At 53.1% G+C, this 11,454-nt stretch overlaps 1 protein-coding gene across 1 annotated transcript in view; it reads left to right on the forward strand.

Annotated features, from left to right (window-relative positions):
• CTNNBL1 (catenin beta like 1) overlaps positions 1 to 11,454 on the forward strand; it is a 55,941-nt gene that overhangs the window by 42,562 nt on the left and 1,925 nt on the right. The window contains exons 13-15 of the mRNA XM_009644057.2: positions 964 to 1,044; positions 7,331 to 7,468; positions 8,053 to 8,125. Of these exons, the coding sequence (XP_009642352.2) occupies positions 964 to 1,044; positions 7,331 to 7,468; positions 8,053 to 8,125 (292 nt within the window). The remainder of the gene's footprint in view (positions 1 to 963; positions 1,045 to 7,330; positions 7,469 to 8,052; positions 8,126 to 11,454) is intronic.

The raw sequence follows: 11,454 nt of genomic DNA on the forward strand, positions 1-11,454 counted from the left end.
GGAGACTTGCGCCCTCGCAGGCCGCCCTTCCCTCGCTCACGTCTGTTATCTACAAACCAGAGAACTGGAAACGCCTTTAGTGCTCGGCCTCCCGCATCACACGTGCTCTCCCTTTCTGGTGCTCTTGCAATTCTCAGTCCTGGGTTGTGTCTCTCTGCTGAAGCCTGGTCGCGTAACACACGTTGTGTGGTACTGCCTGGTGCCGGCTCCGTGGGACCAGCCCAGTGTGGAGAGGTGCCAGCCTCTTCTCGTGAAGCTCTTTTGCAGGGAGGTTAGGAATTGCTGTAGTACACGTTTAACATTCCCCACTCCTCTCCTAGAATGTGTCACTTCAGTGGTGTTTACTCTGGGAAATTCTTTCCAAAATATTTACATGGTGGTGGGTAGATCAAAGGGCTGCGAAACAGACACAGCAGCTTCTGCAAACCAGTAATTCCCAAGGGGGCTGTAAATTCCGCCACTGGGGAAGTACCGGTTCCTTAGTATTCCTCATTAGTGTGCTTAAAGGTGTTTTTCATAACCTGTTCTACCAATCACAGAAAATTTCCCACTACGAGATAGGCTTTCGGTTGCCTAATTCAGCTCAGAGGAGAGCAGGAGACCCCCAATGTCCAGCACGTTTAGCGTAAGGTTGGCTGCGTGCAGCATTGACAGGAAGGTCTCTTGAAGACACCGGGAGAGCTGGAGAACCAGAGCACGGGAGAGCGAGCGAGCTAGGGGCACGTGTCCGTCTGCTGCCTTGTAGCTGGAGCTGACGAGACCGTACCGTGGTAGGGGATTACGCTCCAATCCTGCAGACTCGGTGCGCTCATCCGACCGGCGCTTGTACCCTCCTTCTGTAACGTATGCCTTCCCGTGAGTGGCAAAGACTGCAGCTGGGAGGAAAACAACACAGCATGAAGGATTAAAGATGATTGCATTGTTCCTTTTTCTTGCTCAGGTCTCTCTCTTCTGCCCTTGCAGGTTGATAGGCTGATGGAACTGTATTTTAAGTACCTGGATGCAATGCAGGCAGCTGATAAGAAGATTGATGGAGAGAAACATGTACGTATTGTTTATGTTTCGCTAGCTCATGTCTACAGTACCTCTGCTGTGCTGTCTGGCTCGGCCAGGTCACTCTTCTGAGCCGTGCCCTCATACCTGTGCTGTCACCTCTTAGGTCTTGTTGTCCGGCTCTCTGGTTTCCAGCTGACCTCAGATAAAATGGGCTGAGAACCTCCCTACAGCAAGCGCTTCTTGCCTTTTCTTAGAGTGAATTTCCTAGGTATTGTACTAGTGGATTTTACTAAGCCTGTGCTCCAATTTGCCTTCCCTTTTACTTGGCTGAAATCCTGCCTGGTTTGGCAGGTGGAGAGCAGGTGAAATGCAGAGAGGCAATTACATGATGATGTGCGAGGCCTCCTGCCCTGGTCTTTAGAGTTCTGATCAGCTGTGAGGAAGCGTCTATTTTGATTAGTTGGATGGGGCCGCAGCCAAGGGCTGGTGTGCTCCCTGCACGCCAGCAGTGAATCGTTTTGAATGACACGGGCCCGGGTACCGCACAGCACTTGCTTGGAACTGAAGCTGGAGCAGACTTCTTGAAAGAGAATGAGCTGCTGGAGTCAGGAAGCAGCTTGCAGAGCTGTTAGCGAGCTTGGCCAGCTTCCCACAAGATTATCTGTATCAGCACTGAAGAGGGTGTGAGATTGATTAGCACTGACGGAGAGTAATCGCTGCAGCCGCCGTCCCCGCACGCGGGCGAGCCCAGCGTGCCACGGGCTGCAGCCCCCTGCCAGGCTCCGACAAACAGCTGCCTGCCCGCAGCCAAGGCCACTTCTCTGGGCGCTGGCAAACATTCCGAGGGCACTGGAGCTCGGCAGCGCTGCTGCTGCTGCTCGGGAAGGCACGGGGGTGAGTGATGAATGGAGTTGCTTTTCCTGCCAGCGTTCAGCCTCCGTATGGGCAGCTGCAGCTTCCCAAAGGAACGGTGGCCTGAAGAAAAACAGCCTTTACCCTTTCCTGCCATCCCTCCGCTCTCCGTTCATCCTTCTCGGAACAGAGCAAGGAATTATTTATTCTTTACATTTTGCTGTTGGTGTGTGGGTCTTAGAACTCAAAAACCGGAACGGATTTTTCTGGCTGAAGTCTTGCGGTGTGCGGGCAGCTGGCGAGAGCCCTTAAACACAACCTGCAGCGCTGGCGTGTGCGCCCCTTATCCGGAAGGATCCTGAAACAGCCTGCAGATGTTCCCACCTGTAGCAAGCAGCCAGCACAAAGCAGGAGTGAAGGGAATTTGAGTGGGAAGAAGCTTGTGTAGAAGCTTGTTAATTAATAATATTAACCCCTTCATGCTTTCTGATGTGCAGGAGAAGAGAAACCAAAGAACCCCAGGTTTTCCTCCTGTACCCAGAAGGCCGCTGCGCTTCTGCCCGCTGCGGGGCTGGAATGGCTAGGATAGATGGGTCTCAGTTCTTCACTCCTGCTAGAGCTAATAATAGGATTTGGCAGAAACATCTCACACGTGCAATGCATTGGGCACAATGTGTCGAGGTTCGTTCCTAGCTTGGAACGCTCTTGGAGTTATCATTTGCTTTTTGTAGCATCCTCACACAGTTGGTGGGAAGGGGTCTGCTGAGAGCTGAAGTGGCTCAAGCGGTTTCCCCATGCAGAAGAAGGTAAAAGCCATCGTTCTGTCCATCAAATCACGGCACTGGCTGGCTGCGACAGGATTTGCGGAGCACTTCAGTGTTTCTAGTTGTGGCACATGAATCATGGAAGCGGACGCTATGAGCACGCAGTCCGTTAGAAACCATGTTATGTCACTTGGGGGCTTTTGACCTTTCTCTTGCAGCAGAGGACATAGCGCCCCAAAAATCCGGTATACAGACCCTCCCCTTTCTCCCTGCCCTAAAGAAAAATGATACTGTGAGAGCAAGGTCCAAGTCTGACGGGCAGAGTGTCCTGCTGTCAGTCTTGCCTGACAAGAAGCTAAAACCTGAGTGTGCAAGGAACGACTGAAGGCATCGCACCCGCTGCTTCATCGTTAGCAGTGCCGCTGGCGCCTGCAGTTCTCTACCTTTTCCTTCTTTTAGCTTGCCTTATTTTAGTGGTCTGGTTTGTAGCCCAGCTCTCCGCCTGTGGTGGTGAAGGTGGGGGAATGGTTGAGGGTAGGAGGAAGGGGGTGAATTTCTGAAGCCAGCTGGTTCTGAGGAAGAAGGGTTCTAATGACACTGCACCCTTAATCCCGACAACGAAACGGGATGAGGTCCCGGGGGAGAGCTGCCCGCTTGCTTGCTTGCTTCTGTGGAGTCTGTTCAGAAGGGATCAGAGGTGATAACTTAGTAATTACCCTAATTGCCACGTGAAACCCAGGAGCAAAGTCCATGTAGGCGTTTGTCTCCAACACCCCGTGCCTGTCTTAGCGCTTTTCTCAGATTTTTCAGTTAATGAAACCTGGAAAATACCTTGTCCCCCTCTCAAGTTCTTTAATTGTTTCTGTAGGTGCAAGCCCCCTTCTGCAGGCTTTTAACTCCCTCTAAAATCAGGCATAATTACAGGTGGCAGCAATAGCCTCGGTGATCTCTAAAAATGGCAGGAAAAGACAGGAGATGGTTTGGTATTTTTATAGTCCCACAGAAAATTATGCTCAGCAGATTTATTCGATAAAATATTCTCACCAGACACTTTGCGCTGTAATGACTTACAAATTACATGCTAATTGTGCTACAGTTAAGTCATTCCACCCTTGAAAGGGAGAGGTGGAGCTCCTAGCGTGAGAGCAATGTCCACAGGTTCGGGTAAGTGCAGGAGGAATCTGTGCTAGCCCGGCACTTCGGTTCGGCTTGGAAGGGCTGAAATGCCCGGAGTTGTGCTGCGGGCAGGGCCGTGCTGGCGCAAGTGAGAAGAACACGACTGCGTTCACGGGAGGGCGCGTGCGTTCTGCTGGAGCGTGGCCGAACTCACGCCGTGGCTGCTGTAAGCTTTTCCAGCCAGCAGCCAGCAAGCCGAGGCAAGCTTTGGACCTCCCTGCAAGGACCGCTGGGTCTTCAGATGTCGTGGCTGCCCAAACGCGGTTCCTGCTTCTTGCTGCTGAAGTTGAGCTCACGCTTTTGCCAGAGCTGCTCCGTCTCTCCTGGCTTACCGGTGGTGGTGTGCTTGGTAGCAATCGCAGTGAGCTTTTCGGCTCTTGCAGATGGGTGGCTCAATTTACAGAAATGCAAGCGTGTTTCTGCTTGTAGGACAGAAATGAAGCAAGTCCTTCCCGTGGCAGAGGGCTCTGATGGCTCCTTGTGTGGTTCTGAGAGCTTCTTGGTCGCCTTGGTGTGGCCTGGATGCCTGCCTGCCCTCCCGGCTGCAGCAGGGTCCGTGACCTGACTGCGCTCGATCCCAAGTGCTCTGTGTCTGGAGGGGAACGGCGGTCAGCCTGCTGAGGAGCCCCTGTGGTCTGCAGCCCCCGAGTGAGAGGGGCTTCTGGGGAAACGGGAGTCACAGCCCTGAGCTGAAAGCAGATGGTCCTGGGCAGTCCTTGTCGTGACCGTCTGACCGCCCCAGGCTTCTGCTTGCTCCTCTCCTGTGGCAAGCATCGGTTCCTGTCTCCTGCGTGTCCCTTTTGACCAAGGGCTTAGCAATGACCTTGAGCTTAGCTGTTAGCGTGTGGTCTGAAAGCACCTTGCCCTCCCCAGCAGCACAGGCAGAAGGTGGCAAGGGGAGGGAATCTGTATGTGGCGTAGGGGACAAGTGATGAGACTTGTTTTCGTGCACGGCCACCCGGAGCCTTCTCGTCTCTGACCTGGCCTCGCTATCCCACATGGCAAGGTGGGGGACCACGACCCAGGACCCCGGAGGTGTTCTTTGTGTGGTTCTTTGTTCTCCGTCAGCGCCCATCCCTCCTGCTCTGCCCAGCCCTGCTGTGCGTGCTGGGGAAGGCGAATGGTAGGTGAAGAAGGAGGAGGATGAGGGTAACCTTTGGGCCCTGCTCCAGTGGCCATATGGAGCAGATGTGATCTTTTGTACCGTGCCGGCAGATCCACTGTATCTTTAGGTTTCACGTCCCTACTTGACACCTCGAGGCCTGTCAGTCCTGCCTCATTAGTGTGAGGGAAGCTCATTTTAGCTTCTCAGAAGCCCATCTTATTGCTGTCTTCTCCCATCAGCAAGGGGCATCTCCGTACATATTGTTGGCAGATTAGAAATGGCATCTGAGTGCTCATTTGGAGGTTAGTGACTTGACAGCTTGGAAAGAGAGACAAAGTGGGAAGGTGGCTCCTTGGTACTGTACCGGGAGGCAGATTAGCGTTTAAAGGGTGGTTGTGGTTTAAAAAAAAAAAAAAAAAAAGGAATTAGAAGAGAAGTACAGTTTTAAGGTGCCTTTTCACAGCCTATCTGCTTCATTTACTGGCACAAAATAATCTTGCTTCTCTGTTGAGAGGGGCTGCTGTAACCGCTGCCTCCTCTGCGTAATCAAGACAGCAGCTGCTGGATTCAGCTCCTGTGGTCGCCGGCCTGGCTCAGAATACAGAACAGACAGACACCGTCTTTGTTTCCTGCTCTGGAGGCTCCAAATCCCGGCCGGTTGGCCCTCTTCTGTTCAGGGGTTCCGCACCGTTGAGGAGGTGGCCCGTATGCGGTGAGGAGGGCAAGCTGTAGTTCAGGAATTGTTGTCTTCCTGGAACGGTTTTATTTTCTTTGGTATTTCAAGCCGATGGCTTCCAATCTCGTGCTAGTCAGACTCCACCTTGTTTAGCTTTCGAGACCAGGTTTGATCAGATTCAAGTAATTTGGCACGGATGTGGGGTGAGGCAAGTCACTCCTTGCACAAAATTGGATTTTTCTTCCTGCTGGTAAGAGCTTGCATGCAAGTTCTGCCCCATCGTGCCTGTGCCCCTGATTTTGAGAACCTGGAGTAAATTACAGTTGTGCAAATGCCGGAGCCTACAGGATCTGGTGCTAAGGCACCCTGTAGTGTAGCCAGAGCAGCTGACTTCATGGCATCGGTAACTAGGCGTTGTATTTTAACCTTAGCTTGTTCTTTCACTGGCAAGCTAGATTTTATGACCTGTGCTTTCCCCTCTTGCTTTCGGGAGGCAGTGGTAGGGAGCGGAACTTCAGTCACTCGATCGGCTTTCGGTGTGGTGGGCGTCCGCTGCAGTCTCTCCGGTGGGGATGCGCAGGGTTAATTGTCCTTCTCATGCTGAAGGCTCTGCCTACAGTTTGGTGCCAGGACCTGATTTGACAAAATGGCAAGATCTGGGAGCCTAAATCAGCTTTGGTGCTGGTGACCTTGCGTGTGTTCGCCTGGAGCGCGCGCACCCCGAGGAAGCGCTGCTGGTTGAGCATTACGGGTACCGCGCTCTCGCTGGTGATGGCTCTAATGAGGAAATATTGCTCCGCTGGCGTGTGCCCACCTGCCAGCCGGCTGCATAATAAATCACACAGGCTGCAGCGAGCTAGCAGGGGCTGACAAGCTGCTTCCTTTATTTAAGAACAAAACCAAAAAACAAACCCCCAAACGCAAAAGGTCACGCGTGACATCAGTTATTTTGGCCTGTCGGTCTCCATGAAAACGGATGGCGGGTTCGGCTGGTGGACGTGGCCGGCCTTTCTCAGGGGAAGCTGCTCCGAGCTTATTGCCAGGCTGCTTTTGTTGGGGTTCTGAAGAAGATGCTCTGTCTGAACACGAGGAATGGAACGGCCTCTTGCCTTGTGCCTCCCTTCGGGGAGGTCGTGCTAGTGGAACGCCGTATGTGCAGAGGAGGAACAAGCCGTCGACGTTCCCGCGGAAGCCAGGGGTCTTCTGCCAACAGCCCCATCACGTTCCTGACAAGTGAAGCTGGAAGAGCAGGGCTGGGCATGGTGAAGCAGAATTTTGGGACCTGTGTTCTCATTCATCAGTCAATGACGAAGTTGGGAGCCTGACACGTCTTTGAGTCCGGAGTCATGTTCTGCACTGCTTAACAGCACCCTCAGATGGCCAGTAAAAGAGCAGGATTTCTGCTCCCTTTTGACAAAGAACTTGTAAATAACAGATACGCTGGTTTGTTCCCTGTTCACAGTCTCCAATAGCTCAATTTAGAAATGTAATTTGTATGTTTAATTTAAAGTTTTTAGTTTGCAGATGGACAGACTTCACAACCAGCAAAGGCAAAAACTTGTTCAAAAGTGAATGAAATGTTTCATGAATGTAAATGAATCAGTAAAAGTACTGCTTCTGTGGCGAGAAATACGTGGATATTAAGGTTTTGGGGAACAAAGCGTTTCTTAAGAAACCAAGAACATTGCCAACGTTTTGCCGCTGCTGATGGGAAGTACTTTGAGAGACAGTCATCACTTCTTTCCTTTTGTTGCTCTACAGGACATGGTGCGTCGGGGAGAGATAATAGACGATGACATGGAAGACGAATTCTATCTCCGTCGCCTGGATGCCGGTCTCTTTGTTCTACAGCTCATTTGTTACATCATGGCGGAGATCTGCAATGCCAATGTCCCCCAGGTAAAGCTATGTACTAGGCTGGCAGATCTGTGTTTCCATCCATGATACAAACAAGATGCTAAATCCTTGCAAACAACGCCTCATCGAATAATCCTCCCTTTAATTCCTTTTTTTGGGAGGAAACCTCCTGCTTGTTGCACTGGTGTCCATGCAGCTTTGTTAAGCTAGAGCGGTTAGGAGGGCATTAGTGGGTACAGAGGCTGATCGTTGTCCCTGAATTCATGCAGTCTGCCACGAGCGAGGTCACGGTTTGAAATGGAAAGGCCGTATTTACGCCGCCGCTGAGAGCGCAGTGGAAGGGGACGTTCTCTCGGGTCTCACAAAGGCGCAGGCGACAGCAGGTACAAAGCACTGCGTCTCGCCGGCGTCAATACGTTGGGGTTTGTGACGATGCCGTGTGGCTATTCGTACCTGTGCCACATGCCTTCCTGAGCGTTGCCGAGCAGGGGCTCTGGGACTGCAGAGTGCCAAGGTTGAGTTGGGTTTCATGGTGCTCAGGGTTTCTGCTCTTCCTTCAAAGTGGGGAAAAAGTGGGTTTGTGCTGTACTGAAGATGACCACCTTCTCTTTCCTGTCCCCCACCAGATTCGTCAGAGAGTCCATCAGATTCTGAACATGAGAGGCAGCTCCATTAAAATCGTTCGGCACATCCTAAAGGGTGAGTTGAGCTCTTCCTGCGCACGTGTCCACCAGGGACAGCTTGGTCAGCGCTCTGTAGGGTGAGCCTTCGCATGTGATTCTCCTCGACTTCAGGAGCCTCCTCAGGCAGCAGCTGGGTAGCGTTCTGAGGTGTGGGCAGGGCTGGAGCCACCCCGGCACGAGGCGCGCTTTACCCCGGAGCTGGGACACTTGCTGCTGTCACGGAGCAGCACGTCACTTCACGCTGCCGTCAGCTGCAGGCTGGCTGGAACTTGTGCTGACATTAACGCTAGAGTAAATATTTAAGGGAAGCGTATATGCATGCTAGAGGGAAGAACAGTGGAGTCTCATCTTTCATTAACGTGGCCCTGCACTTTACCATCTGCACCGTATTAGTATCCGTGGTGTATTTGTCTTGTTCTTAGTGTCAGATTAATATGGATTATAGCATTAAAGTATCCTCTGTAGCTTTAAAATGTAGCTGTTGTGATTTGCAATCCTAGTTTTAAAGTACTGCTTGTTATTTTTAATGCTTATGTTGAATTAGAGCAGCGCTTATTTGAGCTGTCGCTCTCATCCGTAGCCTGCTGTCCTTCAGCAGAAGCAGCCAGTTGAACTGGGAAGAGGAGGACAGGACCCGGCCGCTCCCCACAGCCCCCTCCGAGCTGCGAGGCTTCGCTGGAGCCCTGCTGCCCGCAGGAGGTGCCTCCTCACCGAGCAGAGGGCTGTGCGGGACGTGCCTGCTCCCGAGCGGCTCTGTGTTTGGTGAGGGGTGAGGAGAGGCAGGAAGGTCGGCAGCGTCCCCGGGGGCGCCGGGCTGGGGGTTGTGTTGTTTTGCTGTCTGCTTTCTTTGAGAATAACGGTGATGTGCTCCTGGCCTTTTCTTGGGGGCCACGCTGTCGCCCCCAGACCCTGGCAGGTACAGGCAGCTTTTTTCTCACAGATCCTGTCATTTTTCTCCCTTCCTGTGTGCAGGAGAGGAGGGGATCAGAGGGATGGCTGATATGACGAAATTAAGAGTGATTTTCTGGTGGTGTGAGATTACCCGCAGCGACAGGCGATCTTTTTGGCCCTTGTCCTCTGCCAGCAAGTGCAAATGAATGCCTGCTGATGAACAGGGGGACTGGATAAGATGCCTTTCCTGCTTTTAATTGTGATAGTTGGCAATCCCTGCCTCCAGACTGCCCATTTCCAGCGCAGGGCATGGCTCACGTCTGCTTTCAGATTCCCATGCTTGACCTGGGCCATGGGTGCCCGAGGGATTTGTCTGCGCATCTCCCTGTATTTACAGCCCTCACATTGGCGCCTTCGGTTTGTTGACTTACACACAAAGCTGACGTGGAGGGCAGCTGCATTAAAATTTCATCTGCTCCTTTCTTTCGTGGTGACTTGCATTGTGAAACTCCGTCGGTGGTTTTGCCGTGCCTTGCGAGCTGTGGCTCGTACAGCGGGTCCGGTGCGCTCGGCAGTGACGAGGCTGCGCGGGGCGTGCCAGTGGGTGACGGGTTCTGTATTTGGGGCTCTATCGTCAGCCCTCCCCAGCTCTTACCCTTGCCCGTTTTAGGGACTTTTGCCACCGCAGTTGTCAATGACCTGAGAAATAAATTTGTTGGGGGGCCCTTGTGAAATGGTGCAGGGGGCCCAGAAGATTCCTGCCAGGCAGGAGCAGCACAGAGCTCGTGGGCAGCCTGCGCCGGCGCCGGCGCCGCCGCTCAGCGGTTCCACACCTACGCCCACGTACGCTGTCACCGCGGGTTCCCCGTCGTGCGACAGGAGTGATGCCGCGGGCAGGGCATGCCCCCCCCGGAGGAGTGGCTTTGTTGAACTGGGCTCACCTGTGGGAGAAGCGGGTTTGGATGTGGACCTGGGGAGGCCGGGGGCCAGCAGGGCATTGCCGAAATTTGACTGGTGTCTGAAGGGTGGGACTCTGTCCCAAATGACTGAGAGGCTGGGAGCCTCGAGCCCTGGCCAACATGTTGGGAGCCTCAAGCCGTGGCCAGAATGCTTCCAGGCTGCCTTCCAGCTTGCTCTCAGGACAGATGAGGGCTGTTTATTTTTACTTTTCCTTCAGTGTTTTGCTCTTGTTCACTTTTTATTTTCTATTTTTGCATACTAATTAGGTGCTTGGTTTTTAGTTTGATTTTTATGGCCTACATATTCTCCATGTTTCTCTGGCAACCTGACAGCTGATGGATCCCTCGGGGTTGCTCAGAATTACTTACGATGCAGGCAAGGAAGCAGGACTGTTTCCTCATGGCAGGGCTTTCAAGGGGGAGGCGTGGGCAGTGGAGAACTGAAGCTCGTTAAACGCCTTTCCGCAGGCTGACCGCCCGCCCACAGTTCCTTTTCCTTGAAGACCAAGCAGTACTTGCGACGGGACAGTCGAGTTTATCCTTCGGAAGGGAGCGGCCGAACGGTGTGCGCCCCGGCTGGGAGGACGTCGTGGGGGTGGAGGCTGCTCTCCAGCACGGCAAGCGGTTCCGTGTCCTGGGGCGATTCCTGGGCTCCATCTCTCGCAGCGGGAACGGGGGGAGGCACAGACCTCCCTGAACAGCGATAGGGAGCGGGGGAGCGTGCTGTTGCGTGCCGATGGGAGAGACCGGCCTTTGGTACCTGCGGCTGCCGGAGCCCTGCAGGAGCGGGGGTGCCAATATTCCCCCCCCGCAGGTGCCTGGCTACACGCCTGGTGTCAGTGGGGGTGACGGGCGCACCGGGGAGCCGGAACACCTATGGAATGTTATAAACCAAACCTGTTAGCATGGGCAATGGGAAAGGAAAGGTAGGCCCGTTACGAGGACTGTGCCGAATTTGGCCCGTCTCCCTCAGTATGCGCAGGCTCTCTGGCTTCCAATATCCATTACAAGCTTCAGTATTCCCCTATTGATTTTTACTGTTCTGTAACCGTTGTATTTTGTCTAATGAAGCAGAAACCAATCTCGGGTCCTTTCCTTTTGTGTAGCTACAGCCATGTGTGAGCTCTGTTTAACTGCTGGCAGGGGGAGCTTACATCGGATTTTTTTGCTGTCTCACTGAAGTGGTGGAATTTTAAATAAAAAAGTAAATACATAAAACCTCGGCGGGAGATTATTTTTTTTTAAGCATAGTTCTGGGGGTTTTATCTGGTCTCTTCAAACTGGTGTTGGCAACTGTTGGTAGCCCAGTGAACAGTCTGCCTTCGGAGTCACGGGGCTATCAGTCGTACGAAGCCTAAATACTTAGAAGGGAAAACGCGGAGCTTTTGGACAAGAGGAGAGGAATTTGTGGCTTGTCTGAGCGATCTCGCTGGGACAACAGAAGGGCAGTGTCACCCGTGGCACGCGGCAGCTCCCCTGCCTGCGCTGTGTGCTC

This window comes from Egretta garzetta, unplaced genomic scaffold, assembly GCF_000687185.1.
Source record: "Egretta garzetta isolate BGI_Z169 unplaced genomic scaffold, ASM68718v1 scaffold1818, whole genome shotgun sequence".
Classification (NCBI taxonomy): Eukaryota; Metazoa; Chordata; class Aves; order Pelecaniformes; family Ardeidae; genus Egretta; species Egretta garzetta.